The sequence below is a fragment of the Oncorhynchus clarkii genome, chromosome 32 (assembly GCF_045791955.1).
Source record: "Oncorhynchus clarkii lewisi isolate Uvic-CL-2024 chromosome 32, UVic_Ocla_1.0, whole genome shotgun sequence".
Classification (NCBI taxonomy): Eukaryota; Metazoa; Chordata; class Actinopteri; order Salmoniformes; family Salmonidae; genus Oncorhynchus; species Oncorhynchus clarkii.
Window position 1 is genome coordinate 9,173,212 of NC_092178.1, and position 17,722 is coordinate 9,190,933.

General features: G+C 47.0%; 1 protein-coding gene across 1 annotated transcript in view; it reads right to left on the bottom strand.

The window, feature by feature from the left end:
• Positions 1-17,722, bottom strand: part of LOC139391700 (pumilio homolog 1-like) — a 52,322-nt gene that overhangs the window by 24,502 nt on the left and 10,098 nt on the right. Inside the window, exons 4-11 of the mRNA XM_071139171.1 lie at positions 15,190-15,258; positions 14,788-14,893; positions 13,924-14,114; positions 8,164-8,330; positions 6,655-6,895; positions 3,264-3,339; positions 370-468; positions 44-186 (exon numbers count right to left, since the gene is read on the bottom strand). Coding sequence (XP_070995272.1) covers positions 44-186; positions 370-468; positions 3,264-3,339; positions 6,655-6,895; positions 8,164-8,330; positions 13,924-14,114; positions 14,788-14,893; positions 15,190-15,258 — 1,092 coding nt within the window. The remainder of the gene's footprint in view (positions 1-43; positions 187-369; positions 469-3,263; positions 3,340-6,654; positions 6,896-8,163; positions 8,331-13,923; positions 14,115-14,787; positions 14,894-15,189; positions 15,259-17,722) is intronic.

Here is a 17,722-nt window from a genome sequence, read left to right on the forward strand (position 1 = left end):
TTTACCTAATGAGGAGCGGTCTAGCCAATAGGACGCCACTGACCTGTTGTTGGTTGTGCTGGTTCTGTCCTTGAGCCTGTTGATTGGCTGAGTTGTTGGCGGCCGCAGCCTGTTGCTGGAACAGATTGGCTGGATACACTCCCCAGGGAGTCACCCCGTAGTACTGAGGAGGCATCACCGTTGGGCCTGAACACACACAATAAGTTAGTTGGTACAGGATGGAGGTTACAACGTCAAGACAGCAGGTTAGATTCTTGGGACCAGCCATGTAGAAAAATGTATGCATGCTGGACTGTCATCATATTCCCATAGTACAGGGGATATGAAATAACAAAATGGCAGGTGTGTGTGTGTGTGTGTGTGTCTTACCCAGTGTTGCAGCAGCTGCCAGTCCAGCAGCGTATGGGTCGGTTCCAGACGGACCGGTACTGATGATGTAAGGGTTGGAAACAAACGCTTGAGCCAAACCTGAAAAGACACGTACATAAAGATCACAGAGAAACAGAGACTAGAGCTGCCCGACGGTAATTGGCCAGCCAGACACACATTTTCTCCTCCGGTCCTGACTACATGTGCTGCCATAGAAAGACAAGGAGTGCGACAGCCATCCACATTCCAGTCAATGATGACATAATGGGTGGGACTGATGGCCATTGTGAGTGTACCCATAGCAACAAAGCAGGAAGTAAAAATATGTGCAATGATTTGCCGATTCAGCTCAACTGACAAAACATTTATTGAATTGCATGAGCCACATCAGTTAACATCATTTGAACGAACATTCTACGTTACCATGGAAATGATGGCGTCACAATACCAGGCGGCAGCAATTTGTGAGTGTACAAATGACTGTATATTGACAAAGCCATTGATCACGTGACATCCATCATTCAGATGTGAAGACTCAATTAGGGCATTTGAAGCCCAGTGAGGAGGTTAAGACGGCGTCTCATGGAGACTAAACTTGCACAGTTTGAGCTACTCCAGCTAGCTCACTGCTGCCGCCTCTCACTGCGTAACTGAAGTTGACAGCCAACCGGGGTACTGCAGGCTGCCATTAGCTACTAATTGATCTTATAATGTCTGTGTGCGAGGTAATACATTCAAGGACATGCATCTGGTGTAATGAAAGTAATTATCGGTGCCATGTTTGTCTACAAGTCCAGTCCAAATTCAATTGATTGGACATGATTTGGAAAGGCACACACCTGTCTATATAAAGGTCCCACAGTTGACAATGCACGTCAGAACAAAAACCAAGACATGAGATAGAAGGAATTGTCCGTAGAGCTCCGAGACAGGATGGTGTCGAGGCACAGATCTGGAGTGGGGTACAAAAACATTTCTGACACATTGAATATCCCCAAGAACACAGTGGCCTCCGTCCTTCTTAAAATGAAGAAACGTGGAACCACCAAGACCCTTCCTAGAGCTGGCCGCCTGGACAAACTGAGCAATCAGGGGAGAAGGATCTTGGTCAGGGAGGTGACCAAGAACCCAAAATGGTCACTGACAGATCTCCAGGGAGAACCTTCCAGAAGGACAACCATCTCTGCAGCACGCCACCAATCAGGTCTTTATGGTAGACTGGCCAGATGGAAGCCACTCCTCAGTAAAAGGCACGACAGCCTGGAGTTTTCCAAAAGGCACCTAAAGACTCAGACCATGAGAAACAACATTCTTTGGTCTGATGACACCAAGATTGAACTCTTATGCCTGAATGCCAAGCTTCACTTCTGGAGGAAACCAGGTACCGCTCATCACCTGGCCAATACCATCCCTACGGTGAAGCATGGAGGTGGCAGCATTATGCTGTGGGGATGTTTTTCAGTGGCAGGGACTGGGAGACTAGTCGGGATCGAGGGAAAGATGAACGGCGCAAAGTACAGAAAGATCTTTGATGCAAATCTGCTCCAGAATGCTCAGGACCCCAGACTGGGGCGAAGGTTCACCTTCCAACAGAACAACAACCCAAAGCACACAGCCAAGATAACGCAGGAGTGGCTTCGGGACACGTCTCTGAATGTCCTTGAGTGTCCCAGCCAGAGCCCGGACTTGAACCCGATCAAACATCTCTGGAGAGACCTGAAATTACCTGTGCAGCAACGCTCCCCATCCAACCTGACAGAGCTTAAGAGGATCTGCAGAGAAGAACGGGAGAAATTCCCAAATACAGGTGTGCCAAGCTGGTAGCGTCATACCCAAGAAGACTGGAGGCTGTAATCACTGCCAAAGGTGCTTCACTGAGTAAAGGGTCTGAATAATTATGGAAATGTGATTTGTTTTATAATTTGTCATAAATTAGCAAAAAGTCTAAAAACACAGTTTTTGCTTTGTCGTTATGGGGTATTGCGATGTGGTTATGGGGTATTGTGTGTAGATTGAGAAGGGGAAAAAATTATTTAATACATTTTAGAATAAGGCTGTAACGTAACTAAGGATGATACGGTTACCGGTTTCAAGATGAACCACGGTAAAATTCCAGACGATTAGTTTTACAGTTTCAAATTGAAATTAGCTTTAAAAGCGTGTTTGAGTACCATGGTTTGAAAAACTCACGCTAAATACTGTCCAGCATCAACCAAAGTTAGCAACAGTGTGATGCAGGCGCAGTACGCAACGTGGGTTGTGTTTTGGGTGAAAACATGGCGGGAGGCAGTTTTTCGGCCTTCTAAGAGAACCAAATCTGAAGTGTGGTCGTATTTTGGGGATTTTACAAGAGTGCCGAGGGAAACTTAAATCGAAGATAGTCACCCTTGTCTACAGAACATTCAACAACAAAAAACACAAGTGCATAGTGTTGCTGATTTTATTTGTTGTTTGTTGTTTTTCAATATAAAACGTGGTGAAATTATTTCCGTTTATCAGTACTTTAACGTTTCAATAATACTGAAAACCATGATCATTATGGTCACTAAAATCTCTAAACGTAACAAAATGTGTAGAGGGGTCTGAAATCTTTCCAAATACATTGTATATGTTGTACTCGGTGTCTGATTTGACTTTCTGAGGGGAGACCACCCACAATTCTTCATCATTATTCATCTAAATTTAATTAAGTCGTAACTGTTTAAACAGAGAATTATTTTATTTTTTCCCCAGAGGGTCTTCACCCATAACTATCGGTTACACGTTTATATGCTAATTGTGCCAGACATAAGATACACAGCTAGTCCAAGAACAACTTTTCATCGCTGAATAACTGCCCAAAAATATCTTTGACCTGCAAAACAACTCACACAGACACTCTCTCTGTCTCTTACCAATGTGAGATTGCTGTGCTGCTGCCAAGGCATACTGCTGCTGTTGGGCTGCTAGAGCACTGGGTCTCTGGAACACCTATACACAGGTTACATTACACACACAGGTTACATTACACACACAGGTTACATTACAGACACAGGTTACATTACAGACACAGGTTACATTACACACACTGGTTACATTACAGACACAGGTTATATTACACACACACAGGTTATATTCCACACACACACAGGTTACATTACACACACAGGTTACATTACACACACAGGTTACATTACACACACAGGTTACATTACACACACAGATTATATTACACACACAGGTTACATTACACACACAGATTATATTACACACACACACAGGTTACATTACACACACAGGTTACATTACACACACAGGTTACATTACACACACAGGTTACATTACACACACAGGTTACATTACACACACAGGTTACATTACACACACAGGTTACATTACACACACAGGTTACATTACACACACAGGTTATATTACACACACGGGTTACATTACACACACAGGTTACATTACACACACAGGTTACATTACACACACAGGTTACATTACACACACACACACACAGGTTACATTACACACACACACACAGGTTATATTACACACACAGGTTATATTACACACACAGGTTATATTACACACACAGGTTACATTACACACACACACACACACACACACACACACACACACACAGGTTATATTACACACACGGGTTACATTACACACACAGGTTATATTACACACACACAGGTTACATTACACACACAGGTTACATTACACACACAGGTTACATTACACACACAGGTTACATTACACACACACAGATTATATTACACACAGGTAGGTTATATTACACACACACACACACAGGTAGGTTATATTACACACACACACACAGGTAGGTTATATTACACACACACAGGTTACATTACACACACACACAGGTTACATTACACACACACACAGGTTATATTACACACACACACACACAGGTTATATTCCACACACACACAGGTTATATTACACACACACACACACACACACACAGGTAGGTTATATTACACACACACAGGTTACATTACACACACACACAGGTTATATTACACACACACACACACAGGTTATATTCCACACACACACAGGTTATATTCCACACACACACAGGTTATATTACACACACACACAGGTTATATTACACACACACAGGTTATATTACACACACAGGTTACATTACACACACACACACACACACACACACACACACACACACACACACAGGTTATATTACACACACGGGTTATATTACACACACAGGTTACATTACACACACACACACACACACACACAGGTTATATTACACACACGGGTTATATTACACACGCGGGTTACATTACACACACACAGGTTACATTACACACACACACACACAGGTTATATTACACACACGGGTTATATTACACACGCGGGTTACATTACACACACACACACAGGTTACATTACACACACACACACACACACACACACACACAGGTTATATTACACACACGGGTTACATTACACACACAGGTTACATTACACACACACACACACACACACACACACAGGTTATATTACACACACGGGTTACATTACACACACAGGTTATATTACACACACGGGTTACATTACACACACGGGTTATATTACACACACACAGGTTACATTACACACACAGGTTACATTACACACACACACACACACACACACACAGGTTATATTACACACACGGGTAGGTTATATTACACACACGGGTAGGTTATATTACACACGCGGGTTACATTACACACACAGGTTACATTACACACACACACACACACACACAGGTTACATTACACACACACACACACACACACACACACACACAGGTTATATTACACACACAGGTTATATTACACACACGGGTTATATTACACACACGGGTTACATTACACACACGGGTTACATTACACACACGGGTTACATTACACACACACAGGTTATATCACACACACACACAGGTAGGTTATATTACACACACAGGTTACATTACACACACACACACAGGTTACATTACACACACACACACACAGGTTACATTACACACACACACAGGTTATATTATACACACACACACACACACACACAGGTTACATTACACACACACACAGGTTATATTATATACACACAGGTTATATTATATACAGGTTATATTATATACACACAGGTTATATTATATACACACAGGTTATATTATACACAGGTTATATTATATACAGGTTATATTATATACACACAGGTTATATTATATACACACAGGTTATATTATATACACACAGGTTATATTATATACACACAGGTTATATTATATACACACAGGTTACATTATATACACACAGGTTATATTATATACACAGGTTATATTATATACACACAGGTTATAATATATACACACAGGTTACATTATATACACACAGGTTATATTATATACACAGGTTATATTATATACACACAGGTTATAATATATACACACAGGTTACATTATACACAGGTTATATTATATACAGGTTATATTATATACAGGTTATATTATATACACACAGGTTATAATATATACACACAGGTTACATTATATACACACAGGTTATATTATACACAGGTTATATTATACACAGGTTATATTATATACAGGTTATATTATATACACACAGGTTACATTACACACACAGACAGGTTACATTACACACACAGACAGGTTACATTACACACACACACACAGGTAGGTTACATTACACACACGGGTTACATTACACACACAAGTTACATTACACACACAGGTTACATTACACACACAGGTTACATTACACACACACACACACACACACACACACACACACACACACAGGTTACATTACACACACACACAGGTTACATTACACACACACACAGGTTACATTATATACACACAGGTTATATTATACACGCACACACAGGTTACATTACACACACAGGTTATATTATACACAGGTTATATTATATACACACAGGTTATATTATATACACACACAGACAGGTTACATTACACACACACACACACACACACAGGTTACATTACACACGCACACACCGGTCACATGACACACGCACACACCGGTCACATGACACACACCGGTCACATGACACACACACCGGTCACATGACACACCGGTCACATGACACACACACAGGTCACATGACACACACGTTATGCTCACAGTCACACACTTAGTATATACACACATACACCTCTGCTGGTTGCTGTAGTAGAGGGGTCCATGGTGGTCATCACACACACACCTGTTGTTGGTTGCTGTAGTCGAACAGGCCCATGGTGTGCTGAGAGTCCATGGTCATCTGGGAGTTGTAGCCAAACTGCAACGGCTCCATCACAGATTGCATGGTAACACCCTGTTCCACCCCAGAGAAGAACTCTTGGGGTTTGGGACAACCACCACCTCCCATGGAGACCATACCCTCCCCTCCTACACCCCCTATTAGGTCAGTGTCTGGCCCCGCGGGCAGTATCTGGCCTTGACGACTGGAGAGAGAGAACGGAGGGGCGGGGGGGAGAGAGAGAGAACGGAGGGGCGGGGGGGAGAGAGAGAGAACGGAGGGGAGGGGGAGAGAAGAGGAACGGGGGAGAGAGAGGAGGAACGGGGGAGAGAGAGGAGGAACGGGGGAGAGAGAGGAGGAACGGGGGAGAGAGAGGAGGAACGGGGGAGAGAGAGGAGGAACGGGGGAGAGAGAGGAGGAACGGGGGAGAGAGAGGAGGAACGGGGGAGAGAGAGGAGGAACGGGGGAGAGAGAGGAGGAACGGGGGAGAGAGAGGAGGAACGGGGGAGAGAGAGGAGGAACGGGGGAGAGAGAGGAGGAACGGGGGAGAGAGAGGAGGAACGGGGGAGAGAGAGGAGGAACGGGGGAGAGAGAGGAGGAACGGGGGAGAGAGGAGGAACGGGGGAGAGAGGAGGAACGAGGGAGAGAGGAGGGACGAGGGAGAGAGGAGGGACGAGGGAGAGAGGAGGGACGGGGGAGAGAGGAGGGACGGGGGAGAGAGGAGGGACGAGGGAGAGAGGAGGGACGGGGGAGAGAGGAGGGACGGGGGAGAGAGGAGGAACGGGGGAGAGAGGAGGAACGGGGGAGAGAGGAGGAACGAGGGAGAGAGGAGGAACGAGGGAGAGAGGAGGGAAACATGGTTAACCATCCGTGTGCATATGTACACACTGAGTACACCAAACATTAAGAACACCTTCCTAATATAGAGTAGCACCTCTCAGAACAGCCTCAAGTTGTTAGGGTGTGGACTCTACAAAGTGTACCCAAGTGTTTAATAGGGATGCTGACCCACGTTGATTGAAATGCTTCCCACAGTTCTGTCAAGTTGGCTGGATAGGTGGTGGGCCCTTTCTTGATACACACAGGAAACTGTTGAACGTGAAAAACCCAGCAGGGTTGAGTTCTAGACACAAACCGGTGCACCTGGCACCTACTACCATACCCTGTTCAAAAGCACCTACTACCATATCCTGTTCAAAGGCACCTACATCTTGTGTCTTGCCCATTCACCCCATGAATGACACACATACACAATCCATGTCTCAATTGTCTCAAGGCTTAAAAATCCTTCTATAACCGGTTTTCTCCCCTTCATCTACACTAATTGAAGTGGATTTAACAAGTGACATCAATAAGGGGTCATTGCTTTCACCTGGATTCACCTGGTCAGTGTGTCATGGAAAGAGCCAGTGTCCCTAATGTTCTGTACACTCAGTGTACACAGAAGAGGTAGGTGTGTGTGTGTGTGTTTACCTGTACTCCTTGCCATCCACGTCCAGGCCGTTCTGCACAGGGAGCCCGTTGGGGTTGATGACATCACTGATGACGTCACCCTCTCCCATCTCCTTGAGTTTCTCCCCTTCAAATGAGGCCTTTGGTTTCTCCCTAATCTCCTCCCCCACCTCTCCATCCCTCGGACCCTGAGAGAGAGAGAGAGAGAGATGGAGCGCGAGAGACAGAGAGATGGAGCGCGCGAGAGAGAGAGAGATGGAGCGCGCGAGAGAGAGAGAGATGGAGCGCGCGAGAGAGAGAGAGATGGAGCGCGCGAGAGAGAGAGAGATGGAGCGCGCGAGAGAGAGAGAGATGGAGCGCGCGAGAGAGAGAGAGATGGAGCGCGAGAGAGAGAGAGAGATGGAGCGCGAGAGAGAGATGGAGCGCGCGAGAGAGAGATGGAGCGCGCAAGAGAGAGATGGAGCGCGCGAGAGAGAGAGAGAGATGGAGCGCGCGAGAGAGAGAGAGATGGAGCGCGCGAGAGAGAGAGAGAGAGAGATGGAGCGCGAGAGAGAGAGAGAGAGAGATGGAGCGAGAGAGAGAGAGAGAGAGATGGAGCGCGAGAGAGAGAGAGAGAGATGGAGCGCGAGAGAGAGAGAGAGAGATGGAGCGCGAGAGAGAGAGAGAGAGATGGAGCGTGAGAGAGAGAGAGAGAGAGATGGATGGAGAGAGAGAGGAGCGAGAGAGAGAGATGGAGCGAGAGAGAGATGGAGCGAGAGAGAGAGATGGAGCGCGAGAGAGTTGGAGCGCGAGAGAGTTGGAGCGAGAGAGAGTTGGAGCGAGAGAGAGTTGGAGCGAGAGAGAGTTGGAGCGAGAGAGAGTTGGAGCGAGAGAGAGTTGGAGCGAGAGAGAGTTGGAGCGAGAGAGAGTTGGAGCGAGAGAGAGTTGGAGCGAGAGAGAGTTGGAGCGAGAGAGAGTTGGAGCGAGAGAGAGTTGGAGCGAGAGAGAGTTGGAGCGAGAGAGAGTTGGAGCGAGAGAGAGTTGGAGCGAGAGAGTTGGAGCGAAAGAGTTGGAGCGAAAGAGTTGGAGCGAAAGAGTTGGAGCGAAAGAGTTGGAGCGAAAGAGTTGGAGCGAAAGAGTTGGAGCGAAAGAGTTGGAGCGAAAGAGTTGGAGCGAAAGAGTTGGAGCGAAAGAGTTGGAGCGAAAGAGTTGGAGCGAAAGAGTTGGAGCGAAAGAGTTGGAGCGAAAGAGTTGGAGCGAAAGAGTTGGAGCGAAAGAGTTGGAGCGAAAGAGTTGGAGCGAAAGAGTTGGAGCGAAAGAGTTGGAGCGAAAGAGTTGGAGCGAAAGAGTTGGAGCGAAAGAGAGAGAGCGAGATGGATGGATGGAAAGATGGAGGGAGAGATGGAGCGCGAGAGAGAGAGAGAGATGGAGCGCGAGAGAGAGAGAGAGATGGAGCGCGAGAGAGAGAGAGAGATGGAGCGCGAGAGAGAGAGAGAGATGGAGCGCGAGAGAGAGAGAGAGATGGAGCGCGAGAGAGAGAGAGAGATGGAGCGCGAGAGAGAGAGAGAGATGGAGCGCGAGAGAGAGAGAGAGCGCGATGGAGCGCGAGGAGAGAGAGAGAGATGGAGCGCGAGAGAGAGAGAGAGATGGAGCGCGAGAGAGAGAGAGATGGAGCGCGAGAGAGAGAGAGAGATGGAGCGCGAGAGAGAGAGAGATGGAGCGCGAGAGAGAGAGAGATGGAGCGCGAGAGAGAGAGAGATGGAGCGAGAGAGAGATGGAGCGAGAGAGAGAGAGAGAGATGGAGCGCGAGAGAGAGAGAGAGATGGAGCGCGAGAGAGAGAGAGAGATGGAGCGAGAGAGAGAGAGAGAGATGGAGCGAGAGAGAGATGGAGCGAGAGAGAGATCGAGCGAGAGAGAGAGAGAGAGATGGAGCGAGAGAGAGAGAGAGAGATGGAGCGAGAGAGAGAGAGAGAGATGGAGAGAGAGATGGAGCGAGAGATGGAGCGAGAGAGAGAGAGAGAGATGGAGAGAGAGATGGAGCGAGAGAGAGAGAGAGAGATGGAGCGAGAGAGATGAAGTGAGAGAGAGAGAGAGAGAGAGAGAGAGATGGAGCGAGAGAGAGAGATGGAGCGAGAGAGAGAGATGGAGCGAGAGAGAGAGATGGAGCGAGAGAGAGAGATGGAGCGAGAGAGAGAGATGGAGCGAGAGAGAGAGATGGAGCGAGAGAGAGAGATGGAGCGAGAGAGAGAGATGGAGCGAGAGAGAGAGATGGAGCGAGAGAGAGAGATGGAGCGAGAGAGAGAGAGATGGAGCGAGAGAGAGAGAAAGATGGAGCGAGAGAGAGAGAGAAAGATGGAGCGAGAGAGAGAGAGAAAGATGGAGCGAGAGAGAGAGAGAAAGATGGAGCGAGAGAGAGATAGAAAGATGGAGCGAGAGAGAGAGAGAAAGATGGAGCGAGAGAGAGAGAGAAAGATGGAGCGAGAGAGAGAGAGAAAGATGGAGCGAGAGAGAGAGAGAAAGATGGAGCGAGAGAGAGAGAGAAAGATGGAGCGAGAGAGAGAGAGAAAGATGGAGCGAGAGAGAGAGAGAAAGATGGAGCGAGAGAGAGAGAGAAAGATGGAGCGAGAGAGAGAGAGAAAGATGGAGCGAGAGACAGAGAGAAAGATGGAGCGAGAGACAGAGAAAGATGGAGCGAGAGAGAGAGAAAGATGGAGCGAGAGAGAGAGAAAGATGGAGCGAGAGAGAGAGAAAGATGGAGCGAGAGAGAGAGAGAGATGGAGCGAGAGAGAGAGAGAGATGGAGCGAGAGAGAGAGATGGAGCGAGAGAGAGAGAGAGATGGAGCGAGAGAGAGAGAGAGATGGAGCGAGAGAGAGAGAGAGATGGAGCGAGAGAGAGAGATGGAGCGAGAGAGAGAGATGGAGCGAGAGAGAGAGATGGAGCGAGAGAGAGAGATGGAGCGAGAGAGAGATGGAGCGAGAGAGAGAGATGGAGCGAGAGAGAGAGATGGAGCGAGAGAGAGAGAGATGGAGCGAGAGAGAGAGATGGAGCGAGAGAGAGAGATGGAGCGAGAGAGAGAGATGGAGCGAGAGAGAGAGATTAAGCGAGAGAGATGGAGCGAGAGAGATGGAGCGAGAGAGATGGAGCGAGAGAGATGGAGCGAGAGAGAGAGAGAAAGATGGAGCGAGAGAGAGAGAGAAAGATGGAGCGAGAGAGAGAGAGAGAGATGGAGCGAGAGAGAGAGAGAAAGATGGAGCGAGAGAGAGAGAGAAAGATGGAGCGAGAGAGAGAGAGAAAGATGGAGCGAGAGAGAGAGAGAAAGATGGAGCGAGAGAGAGAGAGAAAGATGGAGCGAGAGAGAGAGAGAAAGATGGAGCGAGAGACAGAGAGAAAGATGGAGCGAGAGAGAGAGAAAGATGGAGCGAGAGAGAGAGAAAGATGGAGCGAGAGAGAGAGAAAGATGGAGCGAGAGAGAGAGAAAGATGGAGCGAGAGAGAGAGAAAGATGGAGCGAGAGAGAGAGAAAGATGGAGCGAGAGAGAGAGAGAGATGGAGCGAGAGAGAGAGAGATGGAGAGAGAGAGAGAGATGGAGCGAGAGAGAGAGAGAGATGGAGCGAGAGAGAGAGATGGAGCGAGAGAGAGAGATGGAGCGAGAGAGAGAGAGAGATGGAGCGAGAGAGAGAGATGGAGCGAGAGAGAGAGATGGAGCGAGAGAGAGAGATGGAGCGAGAGAGAGAGATGGAGCGAGAGAGAGAGATGGAGCGAGAGAGAGAGATGGAGCGAGAGAGAGAGATGGAGCGAGAGAGAGAGATGGAGCGAGAGAGATTAAGCGAGAGAGAGAGATGGAGCGAGAGAGATGGAGCGAGAGAGATGGAGCGAGAGAGATGGAGCGAGAGAGATGGAGCGAGAGAGAGAGAGAAAGATGGAGCGAGAGAGAGAGAGAAAGATGGAGCGAGAGAGAGAGAGAAAGATGGAGCGAGAGAGAGAGAGAAAGATGGAGCGAGAGAGAGAGAGAAAGATGGAGCGAGAGAGAGAGAGAAAGATGGAGCGAGAGAGAGAGAAAGATGGAGCGAGAGAGAGAGAAAGATGGAGCGAGAGAGAGAGAAAGATGGAGCGAGAGAGAGAGAAAGATGGAGCGAGAGAGAGAGAAAGATGGAGCGAGAGAGAGAGAGAGATGGAGCGAGAGAGAGAGATGGAGCGAGAGAGAGAGATGGAGCGAGAGAGAGAGATGGAGCGAGAGAGAGAGATGGAGCGAGAGAGAGAGATGGAGCGAGAGAGAGAGATGGAGCGAGAGAGAGAGATGGAGCGAGAGAGAGAGATGGAGCGAGAGAGATGGAGCGAGAGAGATGGAGCGAGAGAGATGGAGCGAGAGAGATGGAGCGAGAGAGAGAGAGAGCGAGAGAGAGAGAGAGCGAGAGAGAGAGAGCGAGATGGATGGATGGATGGAGGGAGGGATAAATAAAAGTTGGGCGACAGATTGAGAACATTGTGATTGACACATTGATCAATAAATTGACAGTAATATATAGAGGTAACAGCAGGAGATCCATAGAGCTGAGAGAGATCTAAAGAGACACAGAGAGAGAGATCTAAAGAGACAGAGAGAGAGAGATCTAAAGAGACAGAGAGAGAGAGATCTAAAGAGACAGAGAGAGAGAGATCTAAACGAGACAGAGAGAGCTCTAACGAGACACAGAGAGATGGTAAAGGAATTAAATTGCTCTATGTTTTAACACCCAATTAAAATTAAACACTCTGTCAATTCATAAGGATTTGTAAGACCCTTATTCTATAATAATGGACAGAGCCCAGTCTTAAAGTCAATCAGCAGAGTTTATTCACAAGAGTACTGAATATGATACAGTTTACCACAGGTTATAAACTGAAAATGACGTCCTTAGTTTCAGCACCAACCCGTGCCATCTCCGTTCCAGTACAAAGGCTGTATCTCAAGCCTTCCCACATCCGTCTCCCTACCAATTTAATATAATTTACGAGCCAAGGTCTTCTCGTGTAGATAAGCATTCTAGCCAGTCTGAAGATATCGTTCATTCATTTCTACCAAGGAACAGACAGTCATTGTTCTAACTCTTGACCACATTCACACACATTATATTCAGTACTAGGATCAAGAAAGAGAACTCATACATATACAGTAACATAATAGTATTCTGATTAGTCAGTCCTGATTGAAATGTTTACATAGTTAGTCATCATTGATAAAAATTCCCTTAACAAGAGAGAGATCTAAAGAGACACAGAGAGAGAGATCTAAAGAGACACAGAGAGAGAGACAGATCTAAAGAGACACAGAGAGAGAGACAGATCTAAAGAGACACAGAGAGAGAGACAGATCTAAAGAGACACAGAGAGAGAGACAGATCTAAAGAGACACAGAGAGAGAGATCTAAAGAGACACAGAGAGATAGATCTAAATGAGACAGAGAGAGAGAGATCTAAAGAGACAGAGAGAGAGATCTAAAGAGACAAGAGAGAGAGAGATCTAAAGAGACAGAGAGATCTAAAGAGACAGAGAGATCTAAAGAGACAGAGAGATCTAAAGAGACAGAGAGAGAGAGATCTAAAGACACACACAGAGAGAGAGAGCTCTAACGAGACACAGAGAGAGAGAGCTCTAACGAGACACAGAGAGAGAGAGAGAGATCTAAACGAGACCACGTATGCAGTATAACCAAGTGCCGCAAGGAGTCCAGGTTGCCAGTGGTGAAGATGGGTCAGCATTGATGATCTATGTAGACATATGAATTGAATGATGGGAGTGTAAATGAGGGTAGGCTACTTACGAAAGGTCCCTTACGGAGGCAGGAGTCCAGTTTCTCGGCGGGAGAAGAGGAGAGGACGTATTCTACCATACTGACTCCCAAGCCCCCGCTCTCTGACCGCGGCGACATCACTGACCCGCCCACCTCCCCGCCGCCATGGAAACCCCCACCCGGCCGATGACACACCATGATTGGCTGAGACACCAAGTGGTCTGGTAGAGGAGAAAGAAAAAGAGACCTATTGTCAAACTGCCAAGCACACGTACACATTTGGCTGGGCACTCATTGGTGTTTCAACCCAGGGGCTGGGCACTCATTGGTGTTTCAACCCAGGGGCTGGGCACTCATTGGTGTTTCAACCCAGGGGCTGGGCACTCATTGGTGTTTCAACCCAGGGGCTGGGCACTCATTGGTGTTTCTACCCAGGGGCTGGGCACTCATTGGTGTTTCAACCCAGGGGCTGGGCACTCATTGGTGTTTCAACCCAGGGGCTGGGCACTCATTGGTGTTTCAACCCAGGGGCTGGGCACTCATTGGTGTTTCAACCCAGGGGCTGGGCACTCATTGGTGTTTCAAACCAGGGGCTGGGCACTCATTGGTGTTTCAACCCAGGGGCTGGGCACTCGTTGGTGTTTCTACCCAGGGGCTGGGCACTCATTGGTGTTTCAACCCAGGGGCTGGGCACTCATTGGTGTTTCAACCCAGGGGCTGGGCACTCATTGGTGTTTCAACCCAGGGGCTGGGCACTCATTGGTGTTTCAACCCAGGGGCTGGGCACTCATTGGTGTTTCTACCCAGGGGCTGGGCACTCATTGGTGTTTCAACCCAGGGGCTGGGCACTCATTGGTGTTTCAACCCAGGGGCTGGGCTCACTCTCGAGCTTACCTGTGGCCCCCCATGCGCTGCCCCTCCACTGGTCCAGGAAGATCCCCTTTGGTCCATCTTTTCCAGCTTCGTCACTCTCCCAAAACGTCTTACCTGTCAAAAGCTGCTGTAAAAAGGAGAGGGGGAGGGGAGAGAAAGAGATGGAGAAAGACAGAAAGAGAAAGGGAGGAGAGAAACAGAGAGAGAGAGAGAGAGAGAGAGAAAGAGAGAGAATATTGAAAGAAAGAGAAGTGAAAGAGAAGTGTCAGGGCGTTTTCCTCAGAATGACTAAATATAGCAGCAGGATTTATGGGTTACTTTATTCTGGGCTACAGTGCTCTTCCTACCACCATCACATGGCCTTCTGTAGGCTGAGTGTCTATGGTCCTCTATCTACTTGACCTGTAACCCCTGACCCCTTACCTCTCCCATAGCACGTCCCTCTAGAGCCAGAGCCTGGAAGTCATGGTTCAGCTCATCCATCGACCGCCCCTGAAGAGAGAGACCAGGTTATAACAACACTACAGAGACCAGGTTACAACAACACTACAGAGACCAGGTTATAACAACACTACACCTACAGAGACCAGGTTATAACAACACTACACTACAGACCAGGTTATAACAACACTACAGAGACCAGGTTATAACAATACACTAGAGACCAGGTTATAACAACACTACACTACAGAGACCAGGTTATAACTACACCTACAGAGACCAGGTTATAACAACGCTACACCTACAGAGACCAGGTTATAACAACGCTACAGAGACCAGGTTATAACAACACTACAGAGACCAGGTTATAACAACACTACACTACAGACCAGGTTATAACAACACTACAGAGACCAGGTTATAACAATACACTAGAGACCAGGTTATAACAACACTACACTACAGAGACCAGGTTATAACTACACCTACAGAGACCAGGTTATAACAACGCTACACCTACAGAGACCAGGTTATAACAACGCTACAGAGACCAGGTTATAACAACACTACAGAGACCAGGTTATAACAACACTACAGAGACCAGGTTATAACAATACTACAGAGACCAGGTTATAACAACGCTACACCTACAGAGACCAGGTTATAACAACACTACACTACAGACCAGGTTATAACAACACTACACTACAGACCAGGTTATAACAATATACTAGAGAACAGGTTATAACAACACTACACTACAGAGACCAGGTTATAACTACACCTACAGAGACCAGGTTATAACAACGCTACACCTACAGAGACCAGGTTATAACAACGCTACACCTACAGAGACCAGGTTATAACAACGCTACACCTACAGAGACCAGGTTATAACTACACTACAGAGACCAGGTTATAACAACACTACAGCGACCAGGTTATAACAACACTACACTACAGAGACCAGGTTATAACAACGCTACACCTACAGAGACCAGGTTATAACAATACTATAGAGACCAGATTATAACAACACACTAGAGACCAGGTTGTAACAACACTACAGAGACCAGGTTATAACAACACACTAGAGACCAGGTTATAACAATACTACAGAGAGCAGATTATAACAACACACTAGAGACCAGGTTATAACAACACACTAGAGACCAGGTTATAACAACACACTAGAGACCAGGTTATAACAACACACTAGAGACCAGGTTATAACAACACACTAGAGACCAGGTTATAACAACACACTAGAGACCAGGTTATAACAACACTACACTACAGAGACCAGGTTATAACAACACTACACTACAGAGACCAGGTTATAACTACACTACACTACAGAGACCAGGTTATAACTACACCTACAGAGACCAGGTTATAACAACACTACACTACAGAGACCAGGTTATAACAACACCCCTACACTACAGACAGAGAGACCAGGTTAGAATAACACCTACAGAGGGAGACCCGATTAGAATAACACCCCTACACTACAGACAGAGAGACCAGGTTAGAATAACACCCCTACACTACAGACAGAGAGACCAGGTTAGAATAACACCCCTACACTACACCTACAGAGAGACCAGGTTAGAATAACACCCCTACACTACACCTACAGAGAGACCAGGTTAGAATAACACCTACAGAGGGAGACCCGATTAGAATAACACCCCTACACTACACCTACAGAGAGACCAGGTTAGAATAACACCCCTACACTACAGACAGAGAGACCAGGTTAGAATAACACCCCTACACTACACCTACAGGGAGACCAGGTTAGAATAACACCCCTACACTACACCTACAAAGAGACCAGGTTAGAATAACACCTACAGAGAGAGACCAGGTTAGAATAACACCCCTACACTACAGACAGAGAGACTAGGTTAGAATAACACCCCTACACTACACCTACAGGGAGACCAGGTTAGAATAACACCTACAGAGAGACCAGGTTAGAATAACACCCCTACACTACACCTACAGAGAGAGACCAGGTTAGAATAACACCCCTACACTACAGACAGAGAGACCAGGTTAGAATAACACCTACAGAGAGACCAGGTTAGAATAACACCCCTACACTACACCTACAGAGAGAGACCAGGTTAGAATAACACCCCTACACTACAGACAGAGAGACCAGGTTAGAATAACACCTACAGAGAGACCAGGTTAGAATAACACCCCTACACTACAGACAGAGAGACCAGGTTAGAATAACACACCTACACTACAGACAGAGACCAGGTTAGAATAACACCCATACACTACACCTACAGAGAGACCAGGTTAGAATAACACCCCTACACTACACCTACAGAGAGACCAGTTTAGAATAACACCTACAGAGAGACCAGGTTAGAATAACACCCCTACACTACACCCACAGAGAGACCAGGTTAGAATAACACCCCTACACTACAGACAGAGAGACCAGGTTAGAATAACACCTACAGAGAGACCAGGTTAGAATAACACCCCTACA